This window comes from Arvicanthis niloticus, chromosome 15 (assembly GCF_011762505.2).
Source record: "Arvicanthis niloticus isolate mArvNil1 chromosome 15, mArvNil1.pat.X, whole genome shotgun sequence".
NCBI lineage: Eukaryota > Metazoa > Chordata > Mammalia > Rodentia > Muridae > Arvicanthis > Arvicanthis niloticus.
The window spans coordinates 66,706,582-66,726,088 of record NC_047672.1 but is presented as its reverse complement, the minus strand read 5'-3'; the positions used below and the strand labels follow the sequence as shown (position 1 = coordinate 66,726,088).

Genomic DNA, 19,507 nt, shown 5'->3' with positions numbered 1-19,507 from the left:
AATATATATATATGTATTGCGTGTGTGTGCGTGTGCATGTGCGTGTGCGTGTGCGTGTGCGTGTGTGTGTGAAAACTTTTGGTAAAGGTTAGAAGTGAGTAATCAATTATTTCGCACACTGAGCACCTTGGTAGGAACGTGGGCTCATGGGATAGGCGAGTACAAGAGTTTATATGCTAGTAATAATAATGAGGTTATGTTTTCGTATAGATTAATATGTGATCAGTGGATTATAGTATGTAATAATTCACATAGGTATTTCATGTATCAGCAATACCTCTGATATATTATTTAAAAAGTAATATAATAAAAATAAAGCAACAGGTAGAGGAAACCCATCTGTGTATGTGGGATTCCATTGATTCCATGATCTCATCAGCTGAACTCAATTACCAAGGGGACATCGTATATCAGGTGACAACTTCAAACACAGCAAAAAACAAATAACACATAGCAAAGGAGAAATAACTCAAAGAGAAGTCTCCATCTAAACTCACCACCAGGGCTTTAGATCTGTTGCTCAGAAGTTTCTCAATGTCTCTGGCTGCAATTTCAACCAGTTGGCGTGCATTATTTGGCTCCACAGTATACAAATCTTGGTATTTTTCGTAAATCTATGTTAAAGAAAAAAATAATTAGGAAGAGAAACAGCTGTTTATTTAGATACTAAATTCCCACGACGAAGCGTCTAAAGCCAAAACCAAATAATTAGAAAGATCTACAGTGTTTACCTTCATCATGATCCTTCTAAGGTTTGGACATATACCAGAAAAAAATATGAACAAATAAATGTAAATTTTCTATAGGACAGCTAGCTTGCAAAAACAATAGGTCAGGCCACCAGTTATAGCATAACATGTGCTCATATATACACTGTCAGGGCTGAGGCTTTTCCATCAGCTGAACTTCAAAACTTGATATTAACTGTCACCCCCTTCATTTTAAGAAAGGAGGCCACCCTAGGGAACAAAGAGAAAGCTGTACATGAGAAGTCATCGAGAAAGACAGGCATGTTTGAACAACGTAGAAGATGGGTCATACCAGACAGATCATGGTCACCATATAGAGAGAAGCCCATTCCCCACTACTCTGGCTGTGAAGGATAAGTTTACTTCTTAAGTTTATGGAGAGAGGCCAGCAGGAATGAGAGACTGAGGATGAACCCCCTGCTGTGGTTCACAGCAGTGCACAGAGGTCCTCAAAGACAGTTCACAGCTAGAGAAGTTGAGAAGTCGAAAGACATTTGAGGTTAAAGTTGTAGATAGCTTGTAAAGGTGTATTATACTAAATATGAGTATTTTTCTGTTTGGTAATTTTTTATTTTAATCCCCAAATAAACTATGCCCAAGTTAACGTAGTACATAAAATTAAGACCTAGCCTCATGTCCAGGGCTCGAATGGATGTCTGCAGAAGTATTTTCCTCCGGTGGCATAGGGTGCACCTGGTTCACAAAACCTATCCACTCCCAGCAGGAGCAGAAACTGTATGTAAGGGGGTGGGGACAGTGACATTGCTTGTGGCTGCAGGGTGATCTGAGAAGGAAATCCCCTATGCACTGAGCAGATGGGGCTCACATGCATGACTTAACTATCTTTAAAGCCAGGGCCTGGCAGCTTTTTATTGCCGTGTGAAAAGTGAATCCAGGCGTATACCAGAACCAGTTCTACTGGCTTGTATCATTTTATTTTATTATGTACAGGTTCTAAGGCCTGGTCCCAGCTGAGCATGAATGTTAGGCGATGGATGTTCACTTCAACTACATGCAAACTCCGAATCATTTATCTGTCAAGGCGGATGTCAGCTTTCAATTAACACACACATACATATACATTTATTTATGTATACACTTAGGGGTGTGGAAAGGGCAAAAGATTGATCTCAGGGAGTTACTCATGTAAGGAAAGCACTCAACTATTGAAACCCACACCTATGACTATAAATTTTAGGATATTGTGAGCTAACTAATATTTTTAAGGATGTAAATTGCCATGTGCTCTTGAAATAATTTATTTGAGCTCAAGTCTTTTGAGCACAGGCCTATTCAGAATATTCCAAGAATTAGTTTTGTGGTTTAAAGAAACCTCATAATTGGTTTCACCCAGACCTCTTGCATATCAGTGAATGGCTTAAGCTTTCACAGGATGGATTATCATGTCCTGTCCTAAACACCCTGGCTATCCTTGAAGATTTCCTCCCAACATGAACCTCTTTCATTTCAGACTAAAATGAGATTCTAGAACATCAATATGTGAATAGATCAATTGATTCAAGTTACAAATAGATAAACCTCAACATCATTTTAATTGATCCAACACAGTCCAGCTAAGAACAATACAGCTAATTGACGTGCAATGTACTGGTGCTCATATCATTAGTATCTTGTGCATCTCTCTATAAAGTCTCCTTTCTTGTGATGAAGGGAGAGTAAAGTACGCCCCACAGTTAACTGGAGGTGGATTCAGACATGCATTACTAGGCACAGCATGTGCCTCACCTATCACTAGGTGTCTTTAAGAAGGAAACTGTGTATATATTATGTCTAATGTAGACAGAATATTTTGGAACATTTTCTTTTTGAATACTTAAGAAATACTATAGTATAACTGATCTTGCTACTTTGTGGGCTTTTCTTTCTACCCTTTATGTCCCCTGGTTTCACCCCCATCACAAAATAGGAGAGAAAGAAGGGGAGAAGACAGAGAGAGGAGAAAGAAGAGAGACAGACAGAGAGAGAGAGAGAGAGAGAGAGAGAGAGAGAGAGAGACAGAGAGAGAGAGAGAGAGAGAGAGAGAGAGAGAGAGAGAATCCCTGAATCTATTTTCTTTCCTCTTTTTTCTTCTTTAGCAAGACTGCTAACAAGCCACAGCCAACCTCCCAGAAAAGAACAACGACCCATGAGCCACCACCCTGTCAGGGCTCTAGCGTTTATACACTGCTGAGAAGTTCCCACGGGTCCAAACGTCACCCAATTGCAGAAACTATCTGCAGCTAGCAAAATCATGTCTTTGCTAGAGCACAAATCATGGTCAGCTGCTGCAGTCAGCTCAAAGCAGCACCGTATCCTCACACCTGGGGTTAAAACAAAAACACATTCTTATGTCTGTACTTTTAAAAGAAACCAAAATTCCAATATTGTTACTATAGTTTGAATATTGACTGAGCCCCAATTGCTCATGTGTTAACAATGGTCCTGTCAGGAGGTAAAGGACCTTTTGTCCGGGGTAGAAACTTTTAAAAGCTTCTTAGAACTTTGGTGAAATGCTCCTGAAAGGAATGTGGAAACACCAGCACTCTCTCTATTTTTCTCTTTTGCTTCCTGACCATGGGGTTAACATTTTCTCTCTGCCACACTATACAACTATGATGTGCTTGCTTGTCACAGGGCCAAAGCTTTAAGGCCAATCAGGCATAGAATAGAAGCTTTACTGAGATAATAATAATAATAATAATAATAAATTCAGTTAATTTGAATATTTCATATAGTAATAGAAAGTTTACTATCCAAAGAAATTAAAATATAATCTGTTTCATAACCCTTAAATATATTAAGTTAAGGAAGATTAAGTCTATAGTACCAGTAATATCTGGGTATACTATTTTATACATAAAATATCTTAAAATAAAAATGAATCAATATTATACTACAACCCACCAAAAAACTAATTTTATAATTAAAAACATATTATTTATTATCAGATATATTGTAGAAGCTTATTAAATTTTCCTAATATATATGAAAGAGTTTGTAGATTTAAAGGATTTACATAGAATTTATAAGAAATAATATCTATTCATTTTATTCATAAGTATATTGTTTCCCATCACTAAATAACCTATATCTCCATAATCTTAGCATATTAATTTGTCACTATTTAAAACATGATCTAAGTATCTTTCCTTCTTAATTTTTCCCCTTTGCTGAAAGTCTGAATGATTGTCTCTGTTGTCATTTATCCAGTCTCTGTCATGAAAAAAGAGTCAGTGTATTATAACTGAGTTTTGGCACTAGACAGAGATTTAGAAGAGTCATGTCACTGCCACAATGCTGTGAGATACCGGCTTCTGTTTTTCTACTAGAAAGAATTAAAGCTGAAAGAGAATTCAAGACAAGATGGCCTGCCTTGTGGCACACTAATATGCTTTAGTATTTTAGAGTTCAAATTCTCTGACAGCGTCATCTGACAGTCATGACAAAAAGATAACTTGTCACCTGCATGTCCTTCTTCAGTCAGAATCTTAATTGTATTGAATTGAATGTTTTCTGTTGTTACATTTCAAAACCAAGTTTCATTATGATAATAATATAGGTTATAATTTTCAACTCGTTTTCATTAAATAAAACTCTTTCAAATCTCTTTAATCTAAACTGAATCCATCTTTCTAACATGATCTTGAAAATAATACATTTTAAAACATCACAAATACACAATATACCAAGTGGCACCAGTTGTTAATACAATTTTTAATAGAATTCATAAAGAAATTTAGAATTATGCCATAAAATGCAAGAGCAATTCCAAGATTATTATAAGCAGCTAGTTTTGCAAGCAATGTATGTCAGTCACATCTAGATGCTTCATATATAGCATTAATTTTTGACTTTAGAGAAAAATTAAATTGCATCTAACCAACCATAGCTGTGGATTTGCTAAGATTTGGGGGATGTCAGAGTGAAGAGAATTTGAGCTGCATTTTGTTATAAAGGAGTAAGCCCATGTCTCAGAGTGGCAGAAGATAAAAGGTAATCTGGCATGATTATACCTGTGAATCACAAAGCAACTCTGTACCACAAAGTACTATTGAGTCTGGTTGCATGGAAGGACATAGAAAAGTCCCTTGGGGGAAGTGAGAAAGAACCCAAAAGTCAAATATCTGTACACCAGCCAGGAGACAACCTCAGTGTGTGTCAAGGGAATTAACAAAGGTTGGGCTCGAAGAACCAGCACTGGGAAGGTAACTTCCAGGCTGAGATTACTGACACTTGCTGCAATGCCTTAAAAAGTTTCCCCCAGATAGTGAACCTATGTAAATAAGGACCCACAGACCCTTTTAGTGAAGAGGAGTCTGAGACAGAGACCAAGAGAAAGGAAGGTATATAAAGACACATTTCCACAAAAGACAGAACAGATCTCCCAGGTGATGCTAGCTCCTTATATGGCTGTGGCTTGCTCTCCCTGGGGTGAGCATAGTAGGAGCAATGAAATGTAATGACGGAGGTATTCTGACCTACTGGCAGGATTCTGTTCCCTGTTAACACAGTGTTTGCAGATTCAGAAATGAACCACCCAGGAAAGACATGGAATAGCTTTTACTCATCAATTTATTTTTAGAAAACCTTTGCATGAAGCAAATTCTCATTACTACAAAGCCCTGGATATGGGCCACATTTTGAGAATAACATCAAGATAAAACACTTTTCAGCAGATTAAGGAATGAAATGGTTGCCGGTGGACGTCTTATGAACTCAAAGATGTTGATTTCAAGAATATCATGAAGACTTCAACTTAAAAGCATATTTGCTAGTGATTGAACATCACATTCTCCATCCATCAGTTCAATCACAATCTCCTCCTTGGTAGAATGTGTGCATGCACATGTTCAAGAATGACAGAGGGTATTTTCAATAGTTTCTGGTTTAGATTGTTTGAAAGAGCATGTGTCTCCTGGAGAGGAGCTCAATTCTCTTTCCTAGCATGCAAAAAATCCTTGCTTCAATATCCAGCACAATAAAAAAGAAAAGAAAGTGCATGCTATTTGAAAATCTTCAGATTTTTGTCCCGTTTCATGGGTAATAATATGTAAAATTTAAAATTACGGCTTCAGTCAGTTGTATGTTATTACATCTTAAATACAACTTTAGATAGAGCTATTTGTTCCGACCTCTTTTGGTGCTGTAGAATTTGAGTTGAGCATTTTGAATAAGGATTCCATGTTTAGGACTTTTTTAATTGCATAAAACAATATACACTATAACTAACTTTTGCCATTGCAGTGTGAGCCAAATACCTTACAACTAAATAATTGGGCATCTGTTTCCCAGTCTTTTTCCATTAAATCAGTTGTTCTCAACCTTCCTAATGCTGCAACCCTCATGTGTCGTGACCCCAACCATAACATTATTTCATTGCTACTTCATAACTGTAATTTTGATATTGTTATTAATTGTGATGTAAATATCTCATACACAACCTCCCAAAAGGGTCAGGACGCACAGACTGAGACCCACTGCACTGAATGAAGTCAGCCACGTCCCATTTTTGCCTCCTGAAACTGAATTACAGTCAAGCCCCTGTGTCTGCCCAGCATGGCCATGAGTGCTGGAGACCCAGGCTCTGGCTGTCAGGCTTGTGAAGCAAGCAATATACACATGCACCACTTCCCCAGCCCCTAAGCTTGTTCTTTAATACAACAATAATTTACTAATGTAGAAAGGTTTAAAGTGTAGAATTTATTCAACAATATTAATTATTTTCCTTTGGCTAATATTTCATGATCTCATAAAGAAATTTTCATAAAATTCCAAAAAGAATTACATTAGTAATATAGGTATTTGTTGTGGTTCTTGGCCTTTGGTGTATGTATGAAGCCAGTAAATACTAATTACACTAACTAAAGAAGAAGCACTTTATCTACAATAGTGACTTTCGATCCTGGGACCAAATAAATTCCACCAGGTATTTAACTTCTGGAGTCACCATTCCTCTAGCACTTTCAAGTAGGAGATTATGTGTGGGGAGCCGACAGAAGGCAGCTATCATCCTTGCAGCCATCTTGAGCCATATACCCTGACAAGAGACTTGTTTTCAACAGCCTACAACAGCTGAGTACACTCTGATAACATCTTGGTTTATATACCCAGGATTTTCTCTTGGGTGTGTGTGATTTAAAGGTGTGACTTGAGAAGTCAGACTTATAAAAGGTGAGAGGTAGACAGAAGAAGGGATTGGAAACTTGGAACTTGGAGGCACTAGGGACTACAAACTAGGGACTAGGAACTATAGATGTGGGACTTGGACTAGGAACAAGGGACTTGGAAAGAGAGAAGAAGACAGACTTGAGGATAAACGGGACTGAATCGCACTCTGTCTGGTCTTCATTCTTCGCTTCCGCCCTCACTCTCTCTCTTGCTGAACCCTGACCCTCGGACCGGAGCACCAGTACGAGCCCAGACAATTTAGCCCGCAAATCTTGGGGCAGACCAGAGCACCAGTATGAGCCCGGACAATTTAGCCCGCAAATCTTGGGGCAGTGCGAGCTCTAACAATTTTGGCCCCTGAGCTTTTGGCAGTGTGGGCTCCAACATTTGGCAGAGCGGTCCCTGAAAATTATGCATTGCACCAAGCCTTGGGTTAAGATCCCCAGAACTGTATAAATCATACAACAACAGAACCCCTTACTCAAAAGGCCTCTAATCTCTCCTCAGACGTCACTCTTCTATCTCCCCTCAAAGTTCACTCTCCATTTTAGAATTTTTCACCTAATTTTAGCTTTAAATTCCTAAGTAAAACAAAATAAAACCTAAACTAAGCTAGCAAGCAAAACCACCACCACCACCTCCACCACCATCACCACCATCACCTCCAAGAGCATCACCACCACCATCACCACCACCACCACCTCCAACAGCATCACCACCACCATCACCACCACCACCACCTCCAACAGCATCACCACCACCATCACCACCACCACCACCTCCAACAGCATCACCACCACCACCTCCAACAGCATCACCACCACCATCACCACCACCACCACCACCTCCAACAGCATCACCACACCTTCACCATCATCAACACCATCACCATCATCAACACCATCACCAACACCATCAACACTACCACCATCACCACCAACACCATCACCACCATCATCACCACCACCACCATCACCACCAACACCACTACCATCACTACCAGCACCACCAGCACCACTGCCACCACCATCACCTCCTCCACTGCCATTGTCACCACCACTGCCACCACCACCATTTGCATACATCATGAACCTTTCTGCTAGGAGCAGAAATGAGGCAGAAAGGATCATGTATCTCTCTCTTCTAATGCTTAATACGTGCATGATTTTTCCAGCAATGAGTCTCTGCCTCTCCCTCTTCCTCTCCCTCTCCCTCCCCTCCCCTCCCCCTCCCCCTCCCTTCCTTTTCCCTGTCCTTCTCCCTCTCTCTCTCTCCGTTTCTCCCTCTCCTTCCCCTTCTGCTTCTCCTCTTCCTCTCTCTTTCTCTCCTTCTTTCTTCTCCCCCACCTCACATCCCTCCACATTATATAGCATGCACTTTTTATAATCCTTCTGTCACTATATTATGGCATGTGTCTGATAAATAATTATCCAGACTTTATCTTCTTTATTGTATGTTGTCATTTACCCATTCATCAATGTTTACAATTGTCCAAGTAATTTATACCATACAGAAAAGCATAATAGAAATAAGATTAAATTATTTTTGAATTATGATTTTTGAAGAAAAAGAGAACACAAGTTTAGCAAGAAATTTTTCTGTAGGAACAGCAAGAGTAACAGGGATGCCAGCCAGGTGCCGAGCCATGAGGCTAATGAAGAAATGGAGGGGGTGGGGGCAGCAACTGTTTATTTCTCATCTTGCCAATAAAAGTTTTAAAACTTAACATTAAAATCTCTCATTTGTCTCTGCAGTTGAATGAAATCTTTCCCCACAATCAACTTAAATCTAATAAATAAATAAATAGATAGATAAACATTAACAGAAAACATCTGCTTCTACAGATCCTGTATCCCTTAAATACAGGTCCACATACTACCCAGCACAGTGGCACATACTCATGTATTTCTAAGGTGAATCATAAACTGGAGCTTACACCCCTCTCTCTGTATATGTGTTTTCAAGCACAAGAGACCATCAATGTTAACAAAAATTACATTTCATCAACAAGTATCTTGCAGACTCAGGGTGAGTATTCCTTCTCAGAAACACAGGACTGAAAGCATTTACCTCAGACTTCTGAACAGCTGCATATACATAATGGGATATCTTGGGGCTAAGACAGAAGTCTAAACTAAAATTCATTTACAACTGATGGATCTTTTACATCCCTAAGGGATGTCACACAGTGTGACCAGCATACATGCATTGGAAGTGCACTCCATCATATTTGGGCATCAACCCCACACTACAAAAGTTTAAGATTTGAGAGTACTCAGAGTTTGGGTTTTCAAACTTGGGATATACAATATAACCAAGGGATGGTAAGCACATCCTGGGTTTAATATCTGCAACTTCTATATAAAGACATCCTCAGATAATTTTGAAGTACTTATAAGGTTTTCTTTGGGAATTTCTGATACAGAAGTTAACTATGTATTTATGTTTCTCCCAAAGGACATTAAGGTGCACATGGAGCCCTTGAAACCCAAACTAAGCAGAGGATTGACAAAATCCATGGCTGGGGATACTCACATCAGCAAGTTGAGTCACTCCGCTTGCTGTTTTTGCCAGCGTGACAAGGTCTTCTTGCATCTTATCCACCCATGACTTGATACTGTGGAATCAGAAGGAAGAAAGTTCCATCAGATTTCCCGCAAATACTGCTAGCACACTGATATTTTATATATGTACTTCATACACTTAAGCTTTTCGTTTCCCTCCCCAGTTCCCACTAAGATCACCTTCCCATTCCTCCTTCAAATGGAAAAGACTTTTGAACCATTGTCACACTAGGGTTTTTAGTTTCAAACCTTATTTTGGTTGGAGTTATTTGTTTTTATTTGGTTCTTACATTTACATGTGTGTGCACTGTGTGTGTACACAGTGAAATGCCCCCAAATCAAAACGAGAAGAATGACAAGGGCATCTTGGGACTCAAAAGAGTTAACATTGGCTCACTCATAAAATTTCATGAAAACAGTTACTATGTTCAGCATTCAAAAATACACATAAACTGTATATTCTGATCATAAAATGAGTATTTAGAATCATGTCATCAGCTTACAGCAATACGGATCACAAGGTTACAGATATCCCAGTACACAAAACCTGAGGGCATTTTAACCAGCTGCACTCTGAGGTTCTGAATGACTGGAGCAGTACTATAGTGTTCAAAGCAGTGTTTTACTCATGAAAACTATTCCCTCAGCATTTAAATTCAAATACTTTCAGATACACTCTTGTAATTAATGCATTTAATATCTTGAAACATGAACTATTAACATCAGTACATTTAACAAGCATCTAAATCTGAATAGTACCCAGTGTCCAGCATTAGAATCAATGTAGTTTACTGTTCAACAACATAATGTCCTTATATGGCATCATCATGATGCAGGTCTCGGATGTGCCGCCTTTATCCCAGCAAACATAAAGGACGTGGGTAACCGAGTAGGGATGCTTAGAAGAGGATTCATATTTGAACCTGAACGTCAAGTGACTCAACGAAAGTGAAATGTGTGAGTCTTCTCTTCCTTCAGTGCTGGATTCCAACAGTTCACTAAGTCATCAACTTCATTTCCGAAACAGAATAAAGAAAACAAAACGCAACCTGGGAAAGAGACTGAAATACTGTCTGGGAGAACAGATAAAAAAAAAAAAAACAGTTGAAAGACAGAAAGAAAACTGAAAGTTGTGTGGAAAAGTAAAAATTACAATTTGATTTGATAAAAAAAGAAAGAGAAAACGAACCTACATAGATATGTTGGCAGACAAACATAGGGAAAATTAGCCTAATCAAATATATCCGCAAATAAAAAAATTTTTTTAAAAAAAAACCTGAAAGTCAGTCATAAAGATGATGAAATGCCTATAGGGAAAAAGTCACGATTTACCTGGGAAGCAAACCAGTTAGAGAATAAAATATGTAGAACCAGGAAAGCTTTAGCACAAATAAAAACATTATAAATGTGTGCTCAGAAATTCTGTATGAATAAGGGAAGGGAAGGGAAGGTAAATGACTATCAAAAACAACATAAAATAAAATTTATAGAACCATTAAAATAAACAGTTTGAGTAATGCCCAATATTGCAATTCATGCTTTTTATGAATGGGAGTGCATATCTGGAAAACAGTATAAACGCTAACCCAATCAGTATTATCACTATTGTTATTAGATAAGTGAAACTGTGCTCACTTTTATAATTAGAAGGGAAAAAAAAATCACATTACTGTACAGGTAAGAGCAAAGACTTCAGACAGTACTTTTTGATTCTAGTCAGATTTTCTCAGCTATACACACTGACTAAGTCCTAGACTCCAGAGAGAACAAATCATTTCTCAAATATAATTCCTTAACATTGACAAGTGATAAGAAATGTTACGCATAACTAAGCCGGAGGGGGAAGGGGACAAGGGACAGGAAGAAAGAATGTAAAAAAAGAATGTGAGCCTGTGTGTGTGTGTGTGTGTGTGTGTGTGTGTGTGTGTGTGTGTGTGTCTGTGATGCATACATGGATATAGTCCATTCCTGAACACTGATCTGTATTAACGTAACATCCGAGTTCACAGAGGTGAACCATTCACTTTTGGGTTGAGAAGTTATTCAGGACCGATCTATTTGTCTCTACCCCAAATGGCAAGCTGTCAAGAACACTTTCGAAGTGCAAGCCACTTTTTTAATAGATACTATTTCCTTTTTTAACTGTTAACTGATTTTCTTCAAATATTATATAAACTGAAAGAAATTCAGAAAATATAATATTTATATGCAATAAATTGCATCATTCACCACTAAAAATATTTTCATATTTTCTGTCACACTGTTCAATAAGCACTAGCACATGCTAGAACAAATACTAAAAGACAAATTGGGATCAAAACTAGGTCTGGGTAAAGGAGAACAATAATAAAAAGAATGTGGTAACTGAAAATGTCATTGGTGCTAAGAGAGAGTTATTTAATGCCGACATTCTAAGGGACAGAGAGAAAGACCCAGCACCAGCCTCAAGTCACCTCAGTTCTTACACTGGCTCTCTGACTGCCTCTAGGAACCCAATTACTGTAAGAGCTAATTAACAAAAGAAAAGCATAAATGTTTTATTCATTTTCCATGTACATGGAGTCTCGCACGGGAGCGTGAAGTTCAGTGACAAAAGACCAAGTACGTCACAAATGTGGAGGATCGACAGGACAAATGAGTAGCTGGACCTGAACAAACTCCAGAAATGCTACCAAGAGCAAGACGAAGGAAGAGGGACAAATGAGAGCCCAAGCTTACTTGCGAGTTTGCTTATACTCGGGTTCACTGAGCCCCCAATCACCCATCTCTGGTGACCAAGGCTGTTTCTTAGGTTTATAACATAAAGAACACTCCTCCCAAAAGAATTTCTTTGGTTTGTTGAGGGAACGGAGGGAGTAGCCCTTTCTTAAGTCTTATTTCCTTATGTGAGTAAACCAAGATGTCAAATTTACATATTTGAAGTGGCATACCATCATTAACCCCTTCAAATATTCATGGCAGTAGCTACTTAAAGAGTGGTATTTGAGAATGGCAACCCCATCCCTCAGTTGATGCTCTGTCTTTCTGCTGGGGGTGGGCTCTGCAAGTTCCCTCTCCCCACTGTAGGGCACTTCATCTAAGGTTCCTCCCTTTGAGTCTCTCACCTCCCAGGTCTTTGGTACATTCTGGAGGGTCCCCCTACCTCCTACCTACCTCCTGAGTTTGCCTGTTTCCATTCTTTCTGCTGTATTTGAAAGACAAGTAGAACCTAACGAGATTAAAGGAATTAACAATGAAGACACAGAGAACACATTGCTCTCAGTCAACTCAGCAAGTGTGAGTTAGGGACCATGCTATGTCCAGACAATGGACAGGAATTGGAGGTGGGGGTAATTCAGCTAGAAAAAAAAAATGGTACAAACCATCTCTTAAGTGATATTACTGAGGATGTGGTTTGCATGCTCAAAAAGGAAGGTGGTATTAGAAAATTAGAAGCTAGACAGTGACAAGGTCAAAGAGATGCCTGTGAACATGAGAAAATACATTTTCCTGACAAGAAATAAATGGTAGCTGGAAGTCAGGGCAGAAAAACAAAGGGTGGAGAGGAGAGGTAAGAAATAACAATTACTCGGTTAATTTAATAGTAGTAGAAGCCATTAGCTCAGTGAAATTCTGAAGTCTGCACAGACTACAGGTACTTTTAAATGCATGAGGTGAATGGGAGGAAGACCTGGCAGGTGATTTTGGAAGTTTCTCAGGAGCAGATGGGGGCATTTTGATGCAGGGAATCAGAAGAAAATGTGGAAGCACACAGTAGAAGGCATTAAGTAACTTAGAGGCTTCAATAAATTGGTCTTTGCTGGTTTGTTGTTCTGGTGCTTTGCTGGGAATTGATCCCAGGGTCTTACACATGCTGGCCAAGTGCTCTGTCACTGAGCTACACTCCAACCAAGGAGATTGCTTTTACTGAATTTGAGATGTTTTTCAAAGACTTGAGTATACACAAAGCAATTGAATGAAACAGGTTCAGCAGAAGAAAATCCTACACAGAATGTAAAGATTGGTGGTTACAGTGTGTAGCAAGGTCATGGGCAAATCAATGTAGCACTTCCTAAATAAACAGTAATTAGAACTGAGGAAACCAATCATTAATGAACGGATAGAGGAATGTGAGTAGTGGCAAAAGAAGAATATCTAGAACAATGGAATCACAGAAGCTCTAAGACAAAGCAAAACAGCTTCATGAATGATGGATCTACCCAGTCACAAAAAAGCCAGAGAAAAGCATCTACCATAGCATGGAGGAGAATGAGGCTCTGAGGTCTTGAAGGTCCCATTTGTTTTTACATTGTGTGTGTGTGTGTGTGTGTGTGTATGTGTGTGTGTGTGTGTGTGTGTGTGTGTGTGTGTGTGTGTGTGTGTGGTGGGTGGTGTGTGTGTATCTGTGTCTGTGTGTCTGTGTGTCTGTGTGTCTGTGTGTCTATGTGTGTTAAAATTGATAGGGCTAGACACGTTTCTGCATAAAAGATTTTTTTAAAAGTGGAGGACATGTCAGAGAGACCACGTCTTTACTGGCAATGACGGATATGGTATACTAAAGGAGCACTCTAGATTTGTCAGGACACTCAAGAAGTCTATTCCCTCAGTTCTTCTCCTGCCCTCTCCTCTAATAAATGCTATGGTTCCAGCATCTATGCTGACTCACGCATACATCAAAAGCCTCTTGTAAAGAACAGCAGAAGCGAACAAACCACGCAGACTTTCCCCAGGTTAGTAGTGTGCAAGCATTGCCTCCTATTGTCCAGCAGGTGTCCTTCAAATTCTCTAGAGAGCATGCAGTTGTACTTTGACTTCTGTGTCTTCATTTCCTCAAGGTGTCCATGTCACCAAAATGTTTTATTGCCAATTAATTTGCATGCTATTCTTTTATTAATCTGCCTGTTTCAATAGGCACATTATAGCTTCATTTTCCAGTGGCTGTGATTAAACAACCTGACTAAAACAACATAAATAAGAAAGGGCTCCATTTAAAAAGCCGAGCTCAAGGTATAGTCCATTATAGTACAGATGCCAAGGAGGCAAGAGCTTGAAGCAGCTGGTCATGTTGTATCCACAAACGGGAAACAAAGAGAGCTGATGCCAGCTGCTTCTCAGCTCTTACTCTCTGACTGTACAGTCCCGGACTTCCTGCCCATAAATGATGCCACCACAGTGAGCAGGTTTTCCAAATTTACACAACACAATAGTGTACAGACATGCCCAGAGGCCCATCTCCTAGGTACAACTGCATGCTACAGCAATTGACACCACAGAATCTGAGACACAAATTTCACAATACTTAAGAAAAAAAAATTCTAGCATCCAACACACAGACTATCATAACTAGGAGAAGTTAAACGTGTGGAATGCACTCACAAATAGCAACATAAAGGGAGAGAAATGATGCATTTCCTCCCAAAAAGATACTTCCTTCATGCAAACTTGAAGGAAAATGTTACAATGTTTTAGACAAGTAAAGACAATTAGTAAAAAGACTAAAGAAAAACTTTGAGCTCATTAGCTCCATTCAATTTTTCTTTATTTTCTGAGTAATTAAGGGGAAGTTATCTGTTTATTGACAGTGGGTCTTCAGGAAAGGAGTCAGAAAGGGAGAAGGGAAAGATGACTAGAGAGTACTTAAGGCATTGAACTACACTGGAGGGCATCCTGTTCACTAGGGTCCATCAGCATGGGGATGAGTACATATTACCAGCACAGGCTGCCGATAACAGGAGCGAAGGAAAATACTCTCCACGAATGTGGAGCAGTTACTACAAGCGTGAAGGGAAGACAAGGATGAGTAGCATCAAGGTTCTAGCAATTTCAAGATCTCTATTGATTCTAAAAAAGCAAAGGCTGCTAAAATATGCATCAAAATGTTAATATTATATTCATAAAGTGCCTATTTACTAAATCCTTCATCTATGGAATCAGACACCCTATAACTCAATGAAATACCATGAAAATACTATATATTATCAAATTTTGAATTTTTTGCAATAACTTTTTAAAGTTTTGATCCTATCAGCTTTATAAAAAAAGATCAAAGATCTTGCTGTTCACGGTAAGGAAAAAGTGGCCTGAGTACACATACTCACTCCATTTCCTTCACTTCAAGCAAAATATATGCGTTTCCAAAGAACAGATGCTTAAGCTGACGATGTATCTGCGTAGTAGAATCTGCTTAGATAGGGGACATAGCTCAGTTACTAAAGTACTGGCCAGAGAAGCATTAGAAACTGAGTTCAGATACCCAAGCACTTTTCTGGGCTTGCGGGGCAGTGGTGGCACAGCCTTTAGTCCAAGGAGTCAGGAGGCAGAGCCAGGCAGATCTCTGTGAGTTCAAGGCCAGCTTGGTCTACATGAAATTGTCTAAATTTGTATCGATTGGTCTAACATTCCAAATTCAATGTTTCCTGAGTGTCATAGCAAACCAATAGGTATTATAATCCTCTTGGGTCCTGAGGACTCATCTCACAGCTACTAGCAAGGTTCCAAGTGTTTAATACTCTCTACAGAGTGAATTATAACAGGAATCATCCAACAGCGTACCTAATGGGGCAAATAGTTTATTGAATAAGTAAAATATTATGTATTCCTATTTCATTTTATGATATACAAATGGCCAAATCCTAAAAAGACAACATTTGAAATGTTTTATTTTTATGGAGTTTAAAGAAAAAAAAACTCATCAAATTGATGTTCTTTTTGAGGTTCGGTTTGCAGGTAACAGCATCATTTGGAAATTTTCATTCTCAAAAAAGAAAGAAAAATGGTAATCCATTTCATTTTGTACATGTCTGAGGAACATCAAACTCAGGAAGGCACAATTACATCTCATTTAATCTATTGTAAAGTGCAACAGTTGAGTAGGAAGTGTCAAGCTATTGATTTAATTATTTTAAAAGCTAAGCTGGTTAAGCTAAGCTATTGCTTGGGTAGAACAATGAGGTCACAGTGCGAACTAAGAACTGTTACCACAATAACTTGGCTCTGCCAGTGGAGGTAAGAGTCAGAAGCTTATGTTGTTTATATTGAGGAAAGTCCTTCTTTCTATGCTGATATGTGTAGGTTCTGTGAAAAAAATAGACAAAGTATCTAAAGCCATTGCTATTTGTAAGGTGAAAAGTATTAAAAGAGACACATTTCTCCCACATTATTCCACTAATAATTACCATGGAGAAAAAAGAAGAATGCGGGCTACAGCATAGAGAAAAGAGAGCTTTCTTTGCTAAGGTGAGGGGCTGAGGCAGGAGAGGCACCTGTGAGAATCATCCTGTATCACTGCAGGCCCTTTCCTGAGGCAATTCTCTGCCTATACATTCCTTTTAAGCAATAATTTTATATTGAACATGAGTGAATAAAAGCCACAGTGCTGCCTTAAGGAGCTGGGAACAATTAAAATGCCCAAATATCTACCAAAATAACCATTTCAACTGTGCTAACATATAAATAACATGTCCATAAATTTCAGTAACAAGATATTTCCAAAGTAAACTGTTCTTGCTATAAATATTTAACCGATGATAAACTACTCCTATTTTTTTATATAATAAACCACCCACAGTGTCCTTGCATTTGAGTAAAAATAGCATCAAGTAACCCAAAGATTTGGGAGGCATATAAAATTTACTAAATATGCATTTCTTAGAACGTGGTAACAATAGACAGGTGACAAAAGACAGGTGTGTGTGCCTGTGTGTAATAAAATCACTTGGCATCTGCTTTATATTGTAGGATAATTGTGTGATGGGTGAGATGTTCCGGGAGCACTCGTTCCTGAAATTACTGGCAATTTAAGCATTTTCCATAACACTGCTGCTCTCTTAGAAGGAAGCCGTTTCAACTTGAGAGATGCTTCAGGATTTGATTCCATTTTTTTTTCCAGAGGAATCCTGGGAAACTGAGAAAAGGATGTGATCACACTAATCAGAGTGGAAAGGCAAAGGGCCTGGCAGTGGGAGACAAAGCTGTATCAATAAACAAACCTCATTATTCGCTATTCAGGTGTCTCTGCCTTTGTTTTCCATTGGCCTTTATCTCAACATGCATGAATCCACTTTGCAGCTAACCATAGTCTCAGTTTTCAAAGAGCAAAGAGTTTTCCTAGACAAGACTTTGTCATCTTGGAATCACTTTTTGTTTTATCTGCATGTTTTAAATCGGTTTAGTTAATAGTTTCTGCCTAGATGGCTGCAATTTGTGTCCGGATTCCAAACAAAATGCTTTTGGGATGATATTATAATGTCACAGATTATTTAGCTGGGGATGGGGGGGGGAGGGGTGTCCCATGTGGAGTTTGCTCCCTGCAGCCCTGAGCCTTTAGCCTTTTATCCTGCAGCATCACCGTTATAACCTCCAGCATCATCCCTGCAGAGCCTGACACCAACTGGGGTGTCCCACATGGCCACACAATCTGCTGCTGGTGTTTCTATGAACCATAGGAGCTGAATTTCTAATGGCTCATTACAAAACCTTCATTCATTTTATTGAGGAAACCTTCTCTCCTTTTCCCTTCGTATTTTTCCTCGGCCACAAGAGAATGAGTTCACAAAAAAAGTAGTTTAGTCTAACCCAAGCATATAAGCATTATTTAATGTCATGACAAAAATTTCCTCATGTCCTTTTCTCTCAATGATTATGTGAGCCATCAAGTATTTCTAGTACTGGAAAATCCTCAGTTGCTTATTAATGTTGGGCGGGACTCTAAATGAGAAGCCCTCCTCCCCCCTAAGCTTTGTGTCTGCAGTCAGCGGGCTTAGACGCTTCACCAGCATGCCATTTTGTCTCATTCTACAATCATGTTGCCTACAAGCTACAAACTTCCTCATCTTGAGTTTCTTCAGCTCCACCCCCAGCTCCCACCATCCAGGCTGACTCAGTTTCCTCTTCTGTTAAACCCCAATCCTCAACATCTCCTAAATCTTTCCTCCTTAATTATCCTAAGCCGGTCCTACAAAGTACCATGCAGTGATAAACTGTCTTGGGTCAGCACAGCACCAAAAAGAACACATAATTTCCTTAGATAGGCTATTCAATTCTTTATAGTGTCATCGACAAGCGGAGTTACGATTATCTTCTGCAAACTACAAAATCAGCTATGAACACTTCAACATGTATCATCGCTTATTACAAAAGTCTACTGAGATAGTTTCGAAGTCTTATTTTACAGATGTGGAGATGGGTGTGATGGCCTTAAGTTGCCTAGAGTTATCCAAAGAAGCAAAATAGTTTGTCCTTAAAAAGCAATACAATCCTTACTCACTTCAAATGATGTGATGGGAAACATCTGTATTCTAGACATCCCACATCACAGTGGCCCTCAGCTCTCTGGCCATAACTTCTGTTTTCAGAATTATGATAGCCATGGGTTCAAAGTGAATTTCCCACACATAAAAAAGGCAAAATGACATTTACAAAAGTCTTTTTTATCTTAGAAATAAAAACAAAATGTGCTTCTGTTATTAACAAAACACCAAAAAACCTATGTATTTTTTTCCTTTCATATACTATATAATGTATATATGTGTTCATATCATATATGCATATATGCATGGAATTACTTCCATGGGATAATTTTTCTCAAATTCAAGATTTAAAATTAAAAATTAAAAAATGTTAAGGCCTCTTCTGGATAAACAAAGTAAACAAGCACTATTTTGTTATTTACAGCAAAAAAAAAAAAAATTTGCTTTCATTGGCATAACACAAAATTGTTGGTGTGCGACATCAGGTCCTCAGCAATAGAGTCTCACATCCTTCCCTGCACACACACATTTGACATCAAGTAGTAGAGTCGACTTTGATGTGTATCTTAGTATAAAATGGTCTAAAGCAACAGTAGGAAGTTCAGAGATGAATGGGTATGCATGGGTACTTCATCCCGCCTTCATTATTTTAGATGCAGGTTCACATAAACAAATGCATGAACATAAAAGCCAGGGGCCAGCCTGACTGTCAGGGCATTTCTTTTAAATACCAGCCCACAGGATCATTTATCTCACAGCTGTTCCAGGGCAGAGTTTACTTAACAATCAAAAGCTGTCA

At 38.8% G+C, this 19,507-nt stretch overlaps 1 protein-coding gene across 6 annotated transcripts in view; it reads right to left on the bottom strand.

The window, feature by feature from the left end:
• Window positions 1–19,507, bottom strand: part of Cacna2d1 (calcium voltage-gated channel auxiliary subunit alpha2delta 1) — a 395,918-nt gene that overhangs the window by 307,036 nt on the left and 69,375 nt on the right. For all 6 annotated transcript variants that reach the window (XM_034518854.2, XM_034518855.2, XM_034518856.2 and 3 more), the window contains exons 2-3: window positions 9,453–9,534; window positions 498–614 (exon numbers count right to left, since the gene is read on the bottom strand). In XM_034518854.2, coding sequence (XP_034374745.1) covers window positions 498–614; window positions 9,453–9,534 — 199 coding nt within the window. The remainder of the gene's footprint in view (window positions 1–497; window positions 615–9,452; window positions 9,535–19,507) is intronic.